Source organism: Scyliorhinus torazame, chromosome 12, assembly GCF_047496885.1.
Source record: "Scyliorhinus torazame isolate Kashiwa2021f chromosome 12, sScyTor2.1, whole genome shotgun sequence".
In the NCBI taxonomy this organism is placed as follows: Eukaryota; Metazoa; Chordata; class Chondrichthyes; order Carcharhiniformes; family Scyliorhinidae; genus Scyliorhinus; species Scyliorhinus torazame.
In genome coordinates this window covers 176,295,169-176,309,196 of record NC_092718.1, presented here as the reverse complement: position 1 = coordinate 176,309,196, position 14,028 = coordinate 176,295,169, and the positions used below count along the sequence as shown (strand labels likewise).

At 43.9% G+C, this 14,028-nt stretch overlaps 1 protein-coding gene across 1 annotated transcript in view; it reads right to left on the bottom strand.

Annotated features, from left to right (window-relative positions):
- slc5a2 (solute carrier family 5 member 2) overlaps positions 1 to 14,028 on the bottom strand; it is a 69,751-nt gene that overhangs the window by 28,419 nt on the left and 27,304 nt on the right. Inside the window, exons 7-9 of the mRNA XM_072469432.1 lie at positions 11,052 to 11,132; positions 8,097 to 8,326; positions 4,191 to 4,326 (exon numbers count right to left, since the gene is read on the bottom strand). Coding sequence (XP_072325533.1) covers positions 4,191 to 4,326; positions 8,097 to 8,326; positions 11,052 to 11,132 — 447 coding nt within the window. The remainder of the gene's footprint in view (positions 1 to 4,190; positions 4,327 to 8,096; positions 8,327 to 11,051; positions 11,133 to 14,028) is intronic.

Here is a 14,028-nt window from a genome sequence, read left to right as displayed (position 1 = left end):
TGCCGTCGTACATCCACTGGTTCCCCTTTATCTACGACACATGTTATTTCTTCAAAGAACTCTAATAAGTTGGTTACACATGATTCCCCTTTCACTAACCATGTTGACTCTGCCTGATTAACATGAACTTAACTTAGTGCCCGGCTAGAACTTCTTTAATAATAACCTCTAACATTTTCCCTATGGCAGATATTAAGCTAACTGGCCTATTGATTCCTGTTTTTTGTCTCCCTCTCTTTTTGAATAATGGAGTTACATTTGCTATCTTCAAATCTAATAGGATTGACCCGAATCTGGGAATTACATAAAATTAAAATAATGCATCAACTATCTTGCTCGCCAGTTTTTTTCAAGATCCTAGGGTAAAGTCCATCAGGACCCAAGCTCTTTTCAGCCACAGATTCAATCATTTTCTCAGTACCTGGTGATTGTAATTTTCCTGAGTTCCTCCCTCACTTCCATTTCCTGATTTATAGCTATTTCTGGGATATTAGTTATATCCTCTATAGTCAAGACTGATGCAAAATGCCTCTTCAATTCATCTGCATTTCCTTGTTTTCCATGATCAATTCCCCAGACTCACTTTTAGGATCAATGTTCACTTGGTTAACTCATTCCTTTTAAAAATATTTATAGAAGCTCTTATTGTCTGTTTTTATATTTCTGGCTAGCTTTCGCTTATACTCTAATGTTTTCTTCCTTATTAATCTTTTTGTCATCCTTTGCTGTCCTTGTATTCTGTCCAATCTTCTGACTGTCATGATATGCAAACATGCAGCTAATGAACACATAGAATAGGACACGACCAATGAGCAGTCAGGACACTCCGTGGTGGCATCTCACTATAAAAGGGTTGAGGCACTCACACCCCACCTCTTTCCACAGACCAACATCTACAGAGTGAGACAGGCTGTATCCTCAGCATCACACCTCAGCACATGGCTTAGAGCAAGGCTGGTTCAGTTAGACTGAGTTACTACAGATAGATTAGCAGAGAGTTGAACTCATTGAGAACTGTGCTAATAGTTCAATAAAACACATTGAACTCACTTCAAAGTCTGGAGCATCTTTTACTCAAAACTGCATCAAGTGGCAGCTTGTGTTATTCCAAATTACATAACACAACACTGACCTTATCTTTACACAATTATATGCTTTTTCTTCACCTTCGACACGATTTTAACCTTTCGAGCTAATCACGGATGGCGTGTCCGTCCCTCCGACTTTGTCTTACTCGTTGGGATGTATCTACTCTGCGTGTTCTGAAATAGCGACACAGCTCTTTTGACCTTCCCCTTAACCTAATTTGCCAATTCACCCCAGCCAAATGTGCTTTCAGGCCCTCATAATTGCCGTGATCTAAATTTGAAAACAGAGAGGATCACTGAATAGGCGCTGTGGGGGGAGGAAGGGTTGGGAGGCAGGGGCGGGGAGGGCACAGTCTGTAGCTAGGGAGAATGGACTATGTCACTATTAAAACACAGTAAGAAGTCTTACAAAACCAGGTTAAAACTATTAAAACATGTTGCACCTACATATTACACCTATAGACACCACAAACATATTAAAACATGTTACACCTGATACATGTGAAGCCTCTGTCATGTTAATCTTCACAGTGGCCAGCCTACACCCCCACCTCCTGTTGCCCTCTCCTCCTCCACCCCCCCCCCCCATGCTTCGTACACAGTGGTCCAAGATCAAATGCCCCCGGTGCAGACCTAGTTTAGAGGATGGGTATGAGCGCGCTGTCAGCAGACTTTGACACATACTAAGGAGCACCAGAGCTTACCTCACAGTGAGTTACCATACTCTTCTGCCTTGTATATTGACCCACTGAGACAGACCCATCACCCTGGGTGATGTTACATAGATGCTGCAAGGGTGGAACAGGATAGCCGGCGGAGACTCGGGGCAGGAAGGAGGGGGAGGTGCGGTGGTGGTGTGGGAGAGTTGGGGAATGGGGGGGGTGGAGGACCCTGACCTTCCCGTTGCTTGCCATTTTAACACAAGACCCTGCTCCCATGCCCACATGTTTGTCCTTGGCCTGCTGCAATGTTCCAGTGAAGCTCAACACAAACTGGCGGAACAGCATCTCATCTTCCGGTTAGGCACGCTACAGCCTTCCAGTCTCAACATCGAATTCAACAATTTCAGATGATTAGCTCTACCCTACCTCGACCCCTTTGTTTTCATTACATTTCATTTGAAATTTAAAAAAATTCTCCTCCTTTTTCTCTCAAATTTACACCAACAATAAACCATAAGCAGTAACGAATACAATGTCAATCCACATATCAACAACAACAATCCCATCCTCCCACCAAACCTCCAAACAGCAGCTCGCATGTTAACATAAACAAATAAAAAAAACGAATCAGGAATCACCCATAGTCACCATTAACACATACAGTCCCCCTCCCTCCCAACCCTCCCAAACCCCCCCCCCAATGTTCGATGTTATCCAATTCTTGAAAATGCATGATGAATAATGCCCATGAATTGTAGAACCCCTCCATCCTTCCCCTCTGTTCAAACTTAACGTTCTCAAGAGTCAAGAATTCCAACAGGCCCCCCTGCCACGCCAGGGCACAGTGTGTAGAGGCTGCTTTCCATTCCAACAGGATCCGCCTTCGGGCGATCAACGAGGTGAAGGCTACAACATCTGCCTCCGCACCCATTTCCAACCCCAGCTGGTCCGACACCCTGAATATGGCCTCCCGGGGACCCGGGTCCAGTTTCATGTGCACCACTTTAGAGATTATCCTAAAAACCTCCTTCCAGTAATCCTCCAGCTTTGGACAGGACCAAAACATATGAACGTGATTCGCGCCCCCCCCCCCCCCCCCGCAACGTTCACACACTTCTTCTAACCCCTCAAAGAGTATCTTCTATCCCCTCAAAGAGATTCCATTTCATTTTAACTGTCTTTTACATTTTCTTTCTTTCTTGTCTTTCTTTATACATATATTCCCCCCTATCTGATCCCCCCCCCCTTTCCTTACCTTTTTTCCCCTTTGCTTCCCCCTTCTCCCCTACATCTGTCACAGCTTACCCTCTGATTTTAGTTTCTCTGCTGTTTGGCCTTTCGCATCTTTTATTCTCTCTGGGGACTGACATTAGCACTCTTTTCCCTAGGTTTCTGTGGCTATTAGCATTATTTTCCCTTGGTTTCTGTGAATATGACTCACCTTTCATTTCCTCACCCCACACTATAAATATTTCCCACTTTTTATGTCTTTTAGCTTTTTTCTCTACCTACAGATTGATGCTGCCAGACCTGCTGAGATTTTCCAGCATTTTCTCTTTTGGCTACCCATTTCATTTTTCAGGAGCTGTATCCCCTTCGAGACATAGCTAAGGGGCTGTTTAGCACAGGGCTAAATCGCTGGCTTTGAAAGCAGACCAAGGCAGGCCAGCAGCACGGTTCGATTCCCGTTACAGCCTCCCGAACAGGCGCCGGAATGTGGCGACTAGGGGCTTTTCACAGAAACATCATTTGAAGCCTACTTGTGACAATAAGCGATTTTCATTTCATAGCTATTATAGTGTACCACAGCAACAATACATAGCAATGCATATTTTGGAGAAGCCTGATCATGCCTGACACACACTGAACAAATACAAATTTTAAGCTTACCCCATGGAGCAACGCAAACGTCTTGCATCTCCTGTGGTAGGGATAAAAATGTGAAATTTCCTTCCACTTGTAAGAGATGGGTGTGTCCTTTCAGGCTTTGTATGTCATTTCAGGCCTCTGGGCTTGGCCTGCTCCGTACAGTAGCAGATGGCCTGACATCAGATAACCCAATACAAGACTTAGATCCCACTGGAACTTAGACTCAAACATCGCCACACCGCACTGAACCCATCTGTAAAGCTCCCTGCTCCCATTAAAAATCCTATGAAATTGACTGCACCAAAGAGAAAAATTGAGATTAGAAAGTCACAGATCTGATGAAGGTGATGCAAGCTCCCACTATTATAATTCTGTGATAGTGTGTGTGCGTGGATGGGTGGGGGGTTGAAGGTAGGTTGGTGAGCCATATTTATTCAAATTGTTTTATACAAAGATAATTTATTTGGGGTTTCTACAAGTACACTTCAAGAATTCACGAATATTGGTTCTCATGCGCACCAACAAGAATAATTGCCTTGGAACAAATAGACATTTGATTCAGAAAGCTTACTTGGGTAAAGTATTCGACTGATCATGCCTGGCAAGACCATCAGATACATGGGTAACAGCTTTATGTAGCCACATAGGACACAACCAGCTTTCACATGCGTCAAGTTCTTAGCAGCAAGGCAACGTTGGATAATAACCTGGAAAAGTACACAGTGAATATTAGAAATAACTTAGCAGCAGGCATTTAAATGTTATTCTTGGAGTATTCAAAATTAACTGTTGGCATCAAATACTCCCAGCACATACATAGTATGGGTTAGATACAGATTCAAACTCTCTCTGCATTACCTTGTCAAACACTTTGCATTAAGGTACAGCAACGGTTAGGTAGGACTCCTTCTACTCTGTACCATCAAGCAGAGTGACCCTATTGTTGGCAGAGAAGCCCTATTTAATAGAATTGTACCCTCCCCCAGGCCTCCCCACCTAACTTACCATCTCCCATCCACACAAAGTGAGTTTATAAATTTAATACAAAATTTGAGGCAATTAGTCTTTTGCAATATTTCCAGCCTTTGCCCTACTCACTCTCCAAATTCAATGAAAACCTTAGGTTTGATGATTCTAGCACTCTTCTCATTGGCTCCTATGCTCCTCTCTAGACATACTCCAATTCATTCAGGCTTCCCCTACCCATGTCCTGTCTCCCTCACCTATCTTCAATCGTCACTGCTCTCACCCCTGTCCACCACCTCTGTCTTTACTAATGTCCCTGGCCTTAGGGCTCATCTGTCCTTACAAGAATGGAGTCTGCACGTTCTCCCTGTGTTTGCGTGGGTTCCTCCAGGTGCTCCGGTTTCCTCCCACAAGTCCTGAAAGACGTGCTGTTAGGTGAATTGGACATTCTGACTTCTCCCTCTGTGTACCCGAACAGGCGCCGGAATGTGGCAACTAGGGGATTTTCACAGTAACTTCATTGCAGTGTCAATGTAAGCCTATTTGTGGCAATAAAGATTATGATTATTATTATTAGTTCTCTCGTCCAAATCATTAATATATAATGTGAACTGTTGGGATTCTAGTACAGATCCCTGCAGTACCCCACTAGTCACTGCCTGTCAATCAGAAAAAGACCCATTTATTCCAACTTTCTGCTTCCTGTCTGTTAACCAGCTTTTTATCCATCTCAAGACAGTAGCCGGAATCCCATGCCCTTTAATTTTTCATATTAATCTGCAATGTGAGACCTTATTGAAAGCCTTCTGAAAGTCTAAATAAACCACACATCCACCGGTTCTCCCTGGTCAACTCTACTGCTTACATCCTCAAAGAATTCTAGTAAATTTGTCAAGCATGATTTTCCTTTCGTAAATCCATGCTGACTTTGTCTGATTACACCACTGCTTACCAAATGCTGTGCTATGAAATCCTTGATAATGGACTCCAGCAACGTCTCTACTACCGATGTTAGGCTCACTGGTCTGTAGTTCCCTGTTTTCTCTCTACCTCCCTTTTTGAATAGTGGGGTTACATTTGCTACCCTCCAATCTGTAGAAACCATTCCAGAATTCAAAGAATTTTGGAAAATGACCACCAGTAGATATACTATTTCTCGGGCCGTTTTCTTAAGTACTCTAGGATGAAGATTATTAGGCCCTGGAGATTTGTTCACCTTCAATCCCATTAATTCCCCCAAAACCATTTCTTTACTAATACTAATTTCCTTCAGCTCCTTACTAAAACTTGTGTTTCTCAGAACTCCCAGTACATTATTCATGTCTTCCTTTGTGAAGACAGAATCAAAGTACAATTTTAGTTCCTCAGCCATTTCTTTGTTCCCTGTTATGAGTTCCCCCGTTTCTGACTGCATGGGGCCTACATTAGTTTTTATCAATCTTTTTCTTTTTACATACCTACAGAAATTTTTATATTCCGTTTTTATGTTCCCTGCTAGTTTACTTTCAAATTGTATTCTCCCCTACTTAATCAATCCCTTGGTCTGCCTTTGCTGAATTTTAATCTGTTCCCAATCCTCAGGTCTATTGCTTTTTCTTTCTAATTTGCTTGCCTCTTCTTTGAATCTAATACTACCTCTAATTTCCCTTGTAAGCCATGGTTTGACCACAGTTGCCTTTCTACTCTTGCGCCAAATATCAATATTCACTATAATTCATTTTCACACATGTGTTGTTATTAACTCCATGATCTTCATAATGTTCAAAAAGAAATTGAAACTTCCAATTAATGGTGAAAGGATGACACAGCAAGATTCCAAATTTTAAACTTGTACTGTAACAAAATACTGAAAGCACACTTGACTAAACACTACTTTTGTAAGCAATGTATAATTAAAACACAATGGGCAGCATGGTGGCGCAGTAATTAGCACTGCTGCATACGGTGCTGAGGACCCAGGTTTGATCCCGGCCCCGGGTCACTGTCTGTGTGGAGTTTGAACATTCTCCCCGTGTCTGTGTGGGTTTTACCCCCACACCCCAAAGATGTGCAGGTTAGGTGGATCGGCCACACTAAATTGCCCCTTAATTGGGAAAAAAAATAATTGGGTATTCTTAATTTTTTTTTAAAACTTTAACCACAAAACAGAACATTCTCCTTTCACTTTTAGCAAAACCGAAAACCCAGTTCTCAGGTATACTTTATGCTGTCCTTCAAGTCTCAGAATCAGTCCAAGGTGATTCTTAGCTCCCAAAGGTTTACGTTTGTTCTTTTCCTTTCACAGCCTGGAAACTTTTAATCTTACAATTGTCTTTCACAGTTAAGTTTATTTCCTGGAGATTCTTCCTTTAGCATAAACTAGGTGAATCTTCCAGCCTTGATTTAACTACTCATGAATTTGGTCTTTTCAATCTCAGTGCGAGCTCCTACCCACATTCCTGCATGGTGAACCAGAACATCTTGCTGCTGATAGTTGCTCTCTCTCTCTCCAGGATCTAGCAGACAAACCTTGTGAGTTTTCAGGATATCTTACACCCTACCCCTCTCAAAGCCCATCTCCATGGCAATGTGAATCACATGGGCCTTATACCCAGATAACAATGCTGATTAGCAACCCCACTCTGTTATCTTCGAAGTCAAATGGACAGTTGCACAATTGTTTACAACCCAATATTTTCAAAATGTTTCTGAGTCTTTGGAGTCTCATGACCTATCCACTGTTAATAAATAATGTCATTGCCTCCAAGTGTAAACACCTTGCACTTTATTCACTGTAAAACTATTTGGGCTCCTTTAATCTCTGACAATTAAACCACCTAGGCTTGCTGTCGGACTAACTTCAGAACAGGTCACATCAACCCCTTCATTTTACTTTAAAATAAAGACATAGTTGCTAAACATAACAATCTTGGAAATCTCATCATTGTAACAGTGTCTGATTGGTCCCTCTAAGTTATGTTTTTATAAAGCCTGGATGAGCATTTGATAATTGTGACTACGATGATGCTGTAAAGTCCAATAATATGCTCAGCCATCAGAGAACGGAAACTTCAATTCCACCATTCTGGGCTCAAAGAACAGTTAACCTAATCATAGAATTTACAGTGCAGAAGGAGGCCAATAGGCCCATCGAGTCTGCACCGGCTCTTGGAAAGAGCACCCTACCCAAGGTCAACACCTCCACCCTATCCCCATAACCCAGTAACCCCACCCAACATGAAGGGCAATTTTGGACACTAAGGGCAATTTATCATGGCCAATCCACCTAACCTGCACATCTTTGGACTGTGGGAGGAAACCGGAGCACCCGGAGGAAACACACGCACACACGGGGAGGATGTGCAGACTCCACACAGACATGTAAACTGTAAACCGTGACTCTCCGAGGCTGGACTCAGCTCCCACTTGCAGAGGTGAAAGGACAGCATAAAGAACACGTCTCATATTTGTGTTCATTTTTCAAACAAAGTACTTGCCGAGGGCTGTGGATCACGGTCAGTCACCAGCCTACCTGATCACTACACCAGAACCAAACCCCAATGATGGTGATGCCAAAGATTAATCCTGGCCAGGGTAGGTCACCACTGATGGCATCTCGTAGGAGGTTGAATGAGTCAGCGCGAGGCAGGTAGCATTTGTCAGAGATGTTATAAAGGAGAGGATTTAATGTATCATGAAGACTTGGAACAGCATCTTTGTACTTGGAAAATAAAGCCTGGTAGCCCCCAACTTCATGGAAAGCTGCGGAAGATGTAACAGAAATCCACAGGTTAATGGTAATATTTCCTCATAACTTAGACCTCTCTGACTAGGATTTACCTTCATAACTCTTACCTGCACTGTCTTCAATGCCTAAATAGCTCTTTCGTTTCTGGCAACCAGAATTGGGCATAATATCCAGGGTCTAGTTTAATCTAATGATCTTGACTGACATTCTGATGTTTAAGCTATGTAGTTCTACATTCTGTTGATTTTGTTGAATCATAGAATCCCTAAAGTGCAGAAGGAGGCCATTCTGCATCAAGTTTGCACCGACCCTCTGAAAGAGCAACCTACCGAGGCTTGCTCCCCCGCGCTATCTCTGTAACTCCACGTAACCTGCACATCCCTGTACACCAAGGGGCAGCTTAGCACGGCCAATCCACCTAACCTGCACATCTTTGGACTGTGGGAGGAAACCGGAGCTCCCGGAGGAAACCCACGCAGACATGGGGTGAACGTGCAAAGTCCACAGAGACAGTCACCTGAGGACAGGATTGAACCTCTGTCCCTGGTGCTGTGAGGCAACAGTGCTAACCACATGCCGCCCTACAAATGCAGCTCTCATTGGCTATTCATGACTGGATCTCAGTGGCTTCAAGGTTTCTTTCAGTTCCTTCACTAGATATTACAAAACAATCCATACTGAATGCCGATCATCTATTTTTCCTTCATCACTTTACACTTGTCTGCATTAAAGTTCATCTGTTATTGTTCTGCCTACCTACACAAATAGTTCAGTTCCTTTTGTAATTTATGAACTGCCCCTTTCGATTCCAATGCCCCATCTAGTTTGAGATACTGTGCAAATTTGATCCCTTTCTATTACGTTTCTGAATCCACACCAGTTGTGTAAATAAATGATTGTAATGATTCCAACACTGAGCTCCAGTGCACCCACACAGCAGTTTCTCCCACCACATAAATCCCCTAGAGGAATCGTCTCCTCAATCCCATTTACTATCCAATCCCACTTAGATTTAGAGGTGTCAACTACCTCTTTAAACAGTTGATGTTAATGGATTTTGACTCCCACTGCCTGATATCTATTAGACCCAGGAATTTAACAACAAAATGTGCTTGTGTTCTGATTCTCCATATCTTGAGCATGTTCACGCCTTCAATCACTCTGAAGGCGGACTGTATTATTAATGGAAGAGATGTTCAACTCCATTGTAAGCTGCTTTATTTCATAATAGGCAAAACATACATAACACTGAGAGATATTTGGTATCACTGATATACTCTCTGTTTATGTACTATTACAAAAAATCTATGAGTCTGCTTTGGTGTTATCATAGAACCATAGAATTTACAGTGCGGAAGGCGGTCATTCAGCCCAACGAGTCTACACTGGCCCTTGGAAAGAGCATCCCACTTAAGCTCACACCTCCACCCTATCCCCATAACCCAGTAACCCCAGCCTACCTTTTTGGACACTAAGGGCAATTTATCATGGCCAATCCACCTAACCTGCACATCTTTGGACTGTGGGAGGAAACTGGATCACCAGGAGGAAACCCACGCACACACGGGGAGAACGTGCAGACTCCGCACAGTGTTGGTTGTTCAACTTAAAGCTACCTGGCCTGTAAATCAGGACTGAAGTTACCACTTTTTGCAACCTCTCTGGAACCCCATTGGCTCCTAGTGTTGATGCCTGATAGTTTTTCATCAAACACTAACTGACATCCAAAGAGTTTTGTCAGCATTGTTAGATGCCTTCCTGAATGGTCAGACATTATTGATGAATTGACCATTGTCACAAGAACATAGCTTGGCATCTGTGCAAAAACAATTGACCATGCTGCATCTTAAACACTGCCAATCTGCCTTTGCGTCCAACAGTCTACATGGGACCGTGCATTTTAGTAAACCTTTGTTCAGTCTAATTGAGTGGGTTTCCTCCGGGTGCTCCGGTTTCCTCCCACAATCCAAAGATGTGCAGGATAGGTGGATTGGCTATGATAAATTGCCCTTAGTGTCCAAAATTGCCTTTAGTGTTGGGTGGGGTTACTGGGTTACGGGGATAGGGCGGAGGTGTTGACCTTGGGTCGGGTGCTTTTTCCAAGAGCCGGTGCAAACTCGATGGGCCGAATGGCCTCCTCTGCACTGTAAATTCTATGATAATTCTGTTCTGTGGGAAAGGGCCCAAAGCATCCTGAACCAAGACAAGTATTAATGATGCCAAACAAAAATGATTAAAATGAGTAGTAGTATTTTTGTTGTGTTGAGTAGATAGGCACATGTGCGCCACTTGCGGAGCAAAGAGGTTTGTCTTCTCCTCTCAGTTTTCTCCCATCCTCAACTCAGGTTGCTGATTATTTCTGGTAACAGATCCCAGAAAAATTAAACACCCGCTTATGTCTCACGTACATTCCCAGAAAAGTCCTGATAGCGTCAGCAGGGTACTCAATTGTGGAAAATATTCACAGTCATCTTTTTACTACCACCCACTCACATGCACGTTCCAGGAGATGTTCCTGGAGATTGTTGAGGAGTTTGAGTGCTGGCTGATTTCCTTCTTCCCAAAGCCACAGGCACAAGAGTCTAAATACACCAATCCCCTGCCTTGTATAAGATCAGCTAAGTCAGCCCAGACTAGGACGCAACCTGGGCCCTTCCTGCTCTGTACGGTTTAAAGTCAGTGAGGCATCAAGTTTTTAAATTGTTCTTGTTTGAAAGGTGCAGAGAGCAACTCACTTACAGTATCCCATCAGTACGAAAGCTCCAGCGATGATCACAAATGTCTGCACTGTGTCCGTGTACATCAGTGCAGCCAGGCCTCCTAGAACCAATCAGAAAGAAACAGTTCCTTCACTGTCAGAAACTTGGAACTTCGTTCCTAACAGCACTTTGGTTGTACCTACACCACATGGACTGCAGCGGTTCAAGAAAGCAGCTCACCATCACCTGCTCAAGGCCAATTAGGGATGGGCAATAAATGCTGGCCATCAGCGACGTCTATATCTCCCTGAACTAATGAAAAAAGTCAGCATTGCACAAAAACATGCCTTTTCACTTCAGTACTATGGGATCCCTTCTTAAATAGGATGTGAAGTCTTATTATATATTTCATCATGACTCAATAAATGTCTTCTTCCACCTTGAATTGTAGAGGTGTCAGTCACAAGCAGTGGTATTGTCGCTGGGCTAGTAATTCAGAGACCCATAGTCGTGTTCTGGGGACCTGGGTTCGAATCCTGCCATGGCAGACGGTGAAATTTGAATTCAATAAAAGAAAATCTGGAATTAAAAGTTTAAAGGTGACCATGAAACCATTGTCAATTGTCATTTAAAAAAAACATCTGGATCACTAATGTCCTTTAGGGAAGGAAATCTGTCGTCCTTACTTGGTCTGGCCTACATGTAACCCCAGATCCACAGAAATGTGGTTGACTCCTAAGTGCCCTCAGGGGTGGGCAATAAATGCTGGCCCAGCCAGCGATGCCTACATCCCATGAACGAATAAAAAAAAGACTTGCACTCCTCCACCTCTCACATTCTCAAATCCTGCCAACATATGTTACATTCGCTTTCGGCTACCATGTTGGAGATTCCCTTCAGATACTTATCTATACCTACAGCTGTTAATATTTTTTCAGGAGAAACTGACTCACAATGACTGCGGGAAACAGTTCAGAGGTGGGGGGATGTAGAGAAACATATTTTGTGGAGCAGACTATTGACATCCAGGACAAATGAATACTCAAGGTTGCTGGGTCAGTGGCAGTAGCCGATGATTAGAAGATAAGCAGTATCTGTTCCCACTGAAGTATTTTAAAGGGTCTAGCCGCCATTGAATTCCATGTTGTCTTTCTCTTGTCATCCTGCCTGAATGCTGTACATCCTCATTCCGCAGCTGTCCCACAGCCAAATGTGGGAGGAGAAGGATGATGATGGCAATGAGGGGCAGAAAGAGGTGGAAGAAAGGTTTCACGGATTGAGAGGAGGTGGTGACGACAGTTACCCTACCTCTCGTTCGCCAAAATTCTGGCCAACTGGTCACGGACAACTAACTCAACAGCACCTGGGGGTGTTTCCCATGGGATTAGAGGCCCCCGGGTGGTTGGTCTCCAGGCAGGGTGGCACCCTGACACTGTTGGTGCCACCTGGACATCTTAGCCCTGCCAGTCTGGCCCTGCCAGCCTGGCACTCTGGCACTGCCAGGGTGCTCCGATGGCACATTCAGGGTGCCAGGCTGGCATTTTGTCCATGCTGGGAAACAGACCTGTGTGTCCTGCCCGTGAGAGTAAGGTGTGGGGGGGTGGGTCGGGTGCGGAGGACCCCCTTATAGGTGGGTTAGGACATTGGGGGAGTCCGCGCTCACGTCGGGAGGGTCGAGAGATTGGGGTGCCATTTAAAAATGGCATCCCAATCTCCTTCCGCATTGAGACATTCTGGCGGGCGCAGCTCTTTAGTGCAGGATGCGACTGAGTGCGGCTTTGGGTGGGAGTTGGGGGGTCACCAAAATAAAACAGAGTGCAGTTAGATAGTGGGCTCATTCCTGCCACGACAAGTGCTGAGAATGAACTATTAATTACCACCCAGAAAATGAATCAATTTTTTTGGGCTACATCGCGCCCAATACTTTAAAATCTTTTGGTTGAATCGCACCCAGTGTCTCTACACCAGTAAAATATAGAACAAGCGTAGGCCATTTTGTTGAGATCAAGACTGATCTGTGACCTAACTTCATAGACCTGCCTCTGCACCATATCCCTTCATATCTTCGGTTAACAACAAAATCTTGCAATCTCAGTTTTAAAATTAACAATTGACTGAGCATCAATTTGCAGTTCCAAACTTCTACCAGCCTTTGCATGTAGAAATATTTCCTAATTTCATTACTGAAAGGTCTGGCTCTAATCTGTTAATCAGGCCCATGATTCCCCAACAAGTGGAAATAATTCCTCCCAAGCTACTTCACCTTTTCCTCATAATATGCTGAATATTAGCACAGGGCTAAATCGCTGGCTTTGGAAGCAGACCAAGGCAGGCCAGTAGCACGGTTCGATTCCCGTAACAGCCTCCCCGAACAGGCGCCGGAATGTGGCGACTAGGGGCTTTTCACAGTAACTTCATTTGAAGCATACTTGTGACAATAAGCGATTTTAATTTCATTTCATATTTTGACCATGTCACCCCAAACTTTCTAAATTCTAGGTTAAATCTAGTTAGTTTAATCTCTCCTCGTGGATTAACCTTTGGAGTCCAGGTATTATTCTGGTAAATCTACCTGCACTCTCTTCAAGGCCAGTATCCTTCTAAAGGTGTGGTTCTCAGAAATGCTCACGCTGCTCCAGGTGTTGTCCACCCTTGTGTAGCTGAAGCATGGGCGGCATGGTGGCACAGTGGTTAGCACTGCTGCCTCACAGCTCGAGTGTTCCGGGTTCAATTCCACCCTCACGTGACTGTCTGTGTGGAGTTTGCATTTTCTCCCCGTGCCTGTGTGGGTTTTCTCCGGATGTTCCAGTTTCCCATTGTTCAAAGATGTGCAGGTTAGGTGCAAAATTGCCCCTAAGTGTCCAAAAATTAGGTGGAGTTACTGGGTTACGGGGATATGGTAGAGGCATGGGCTTAAGTAGGGTTCCTTCTAAGGGCCGGTGCAGACTCGATGGGCTGAATGGCCTCCTCTGCACCGTAAATTCTATGACTTCTACCCATTGATTTCTATCCCTAAT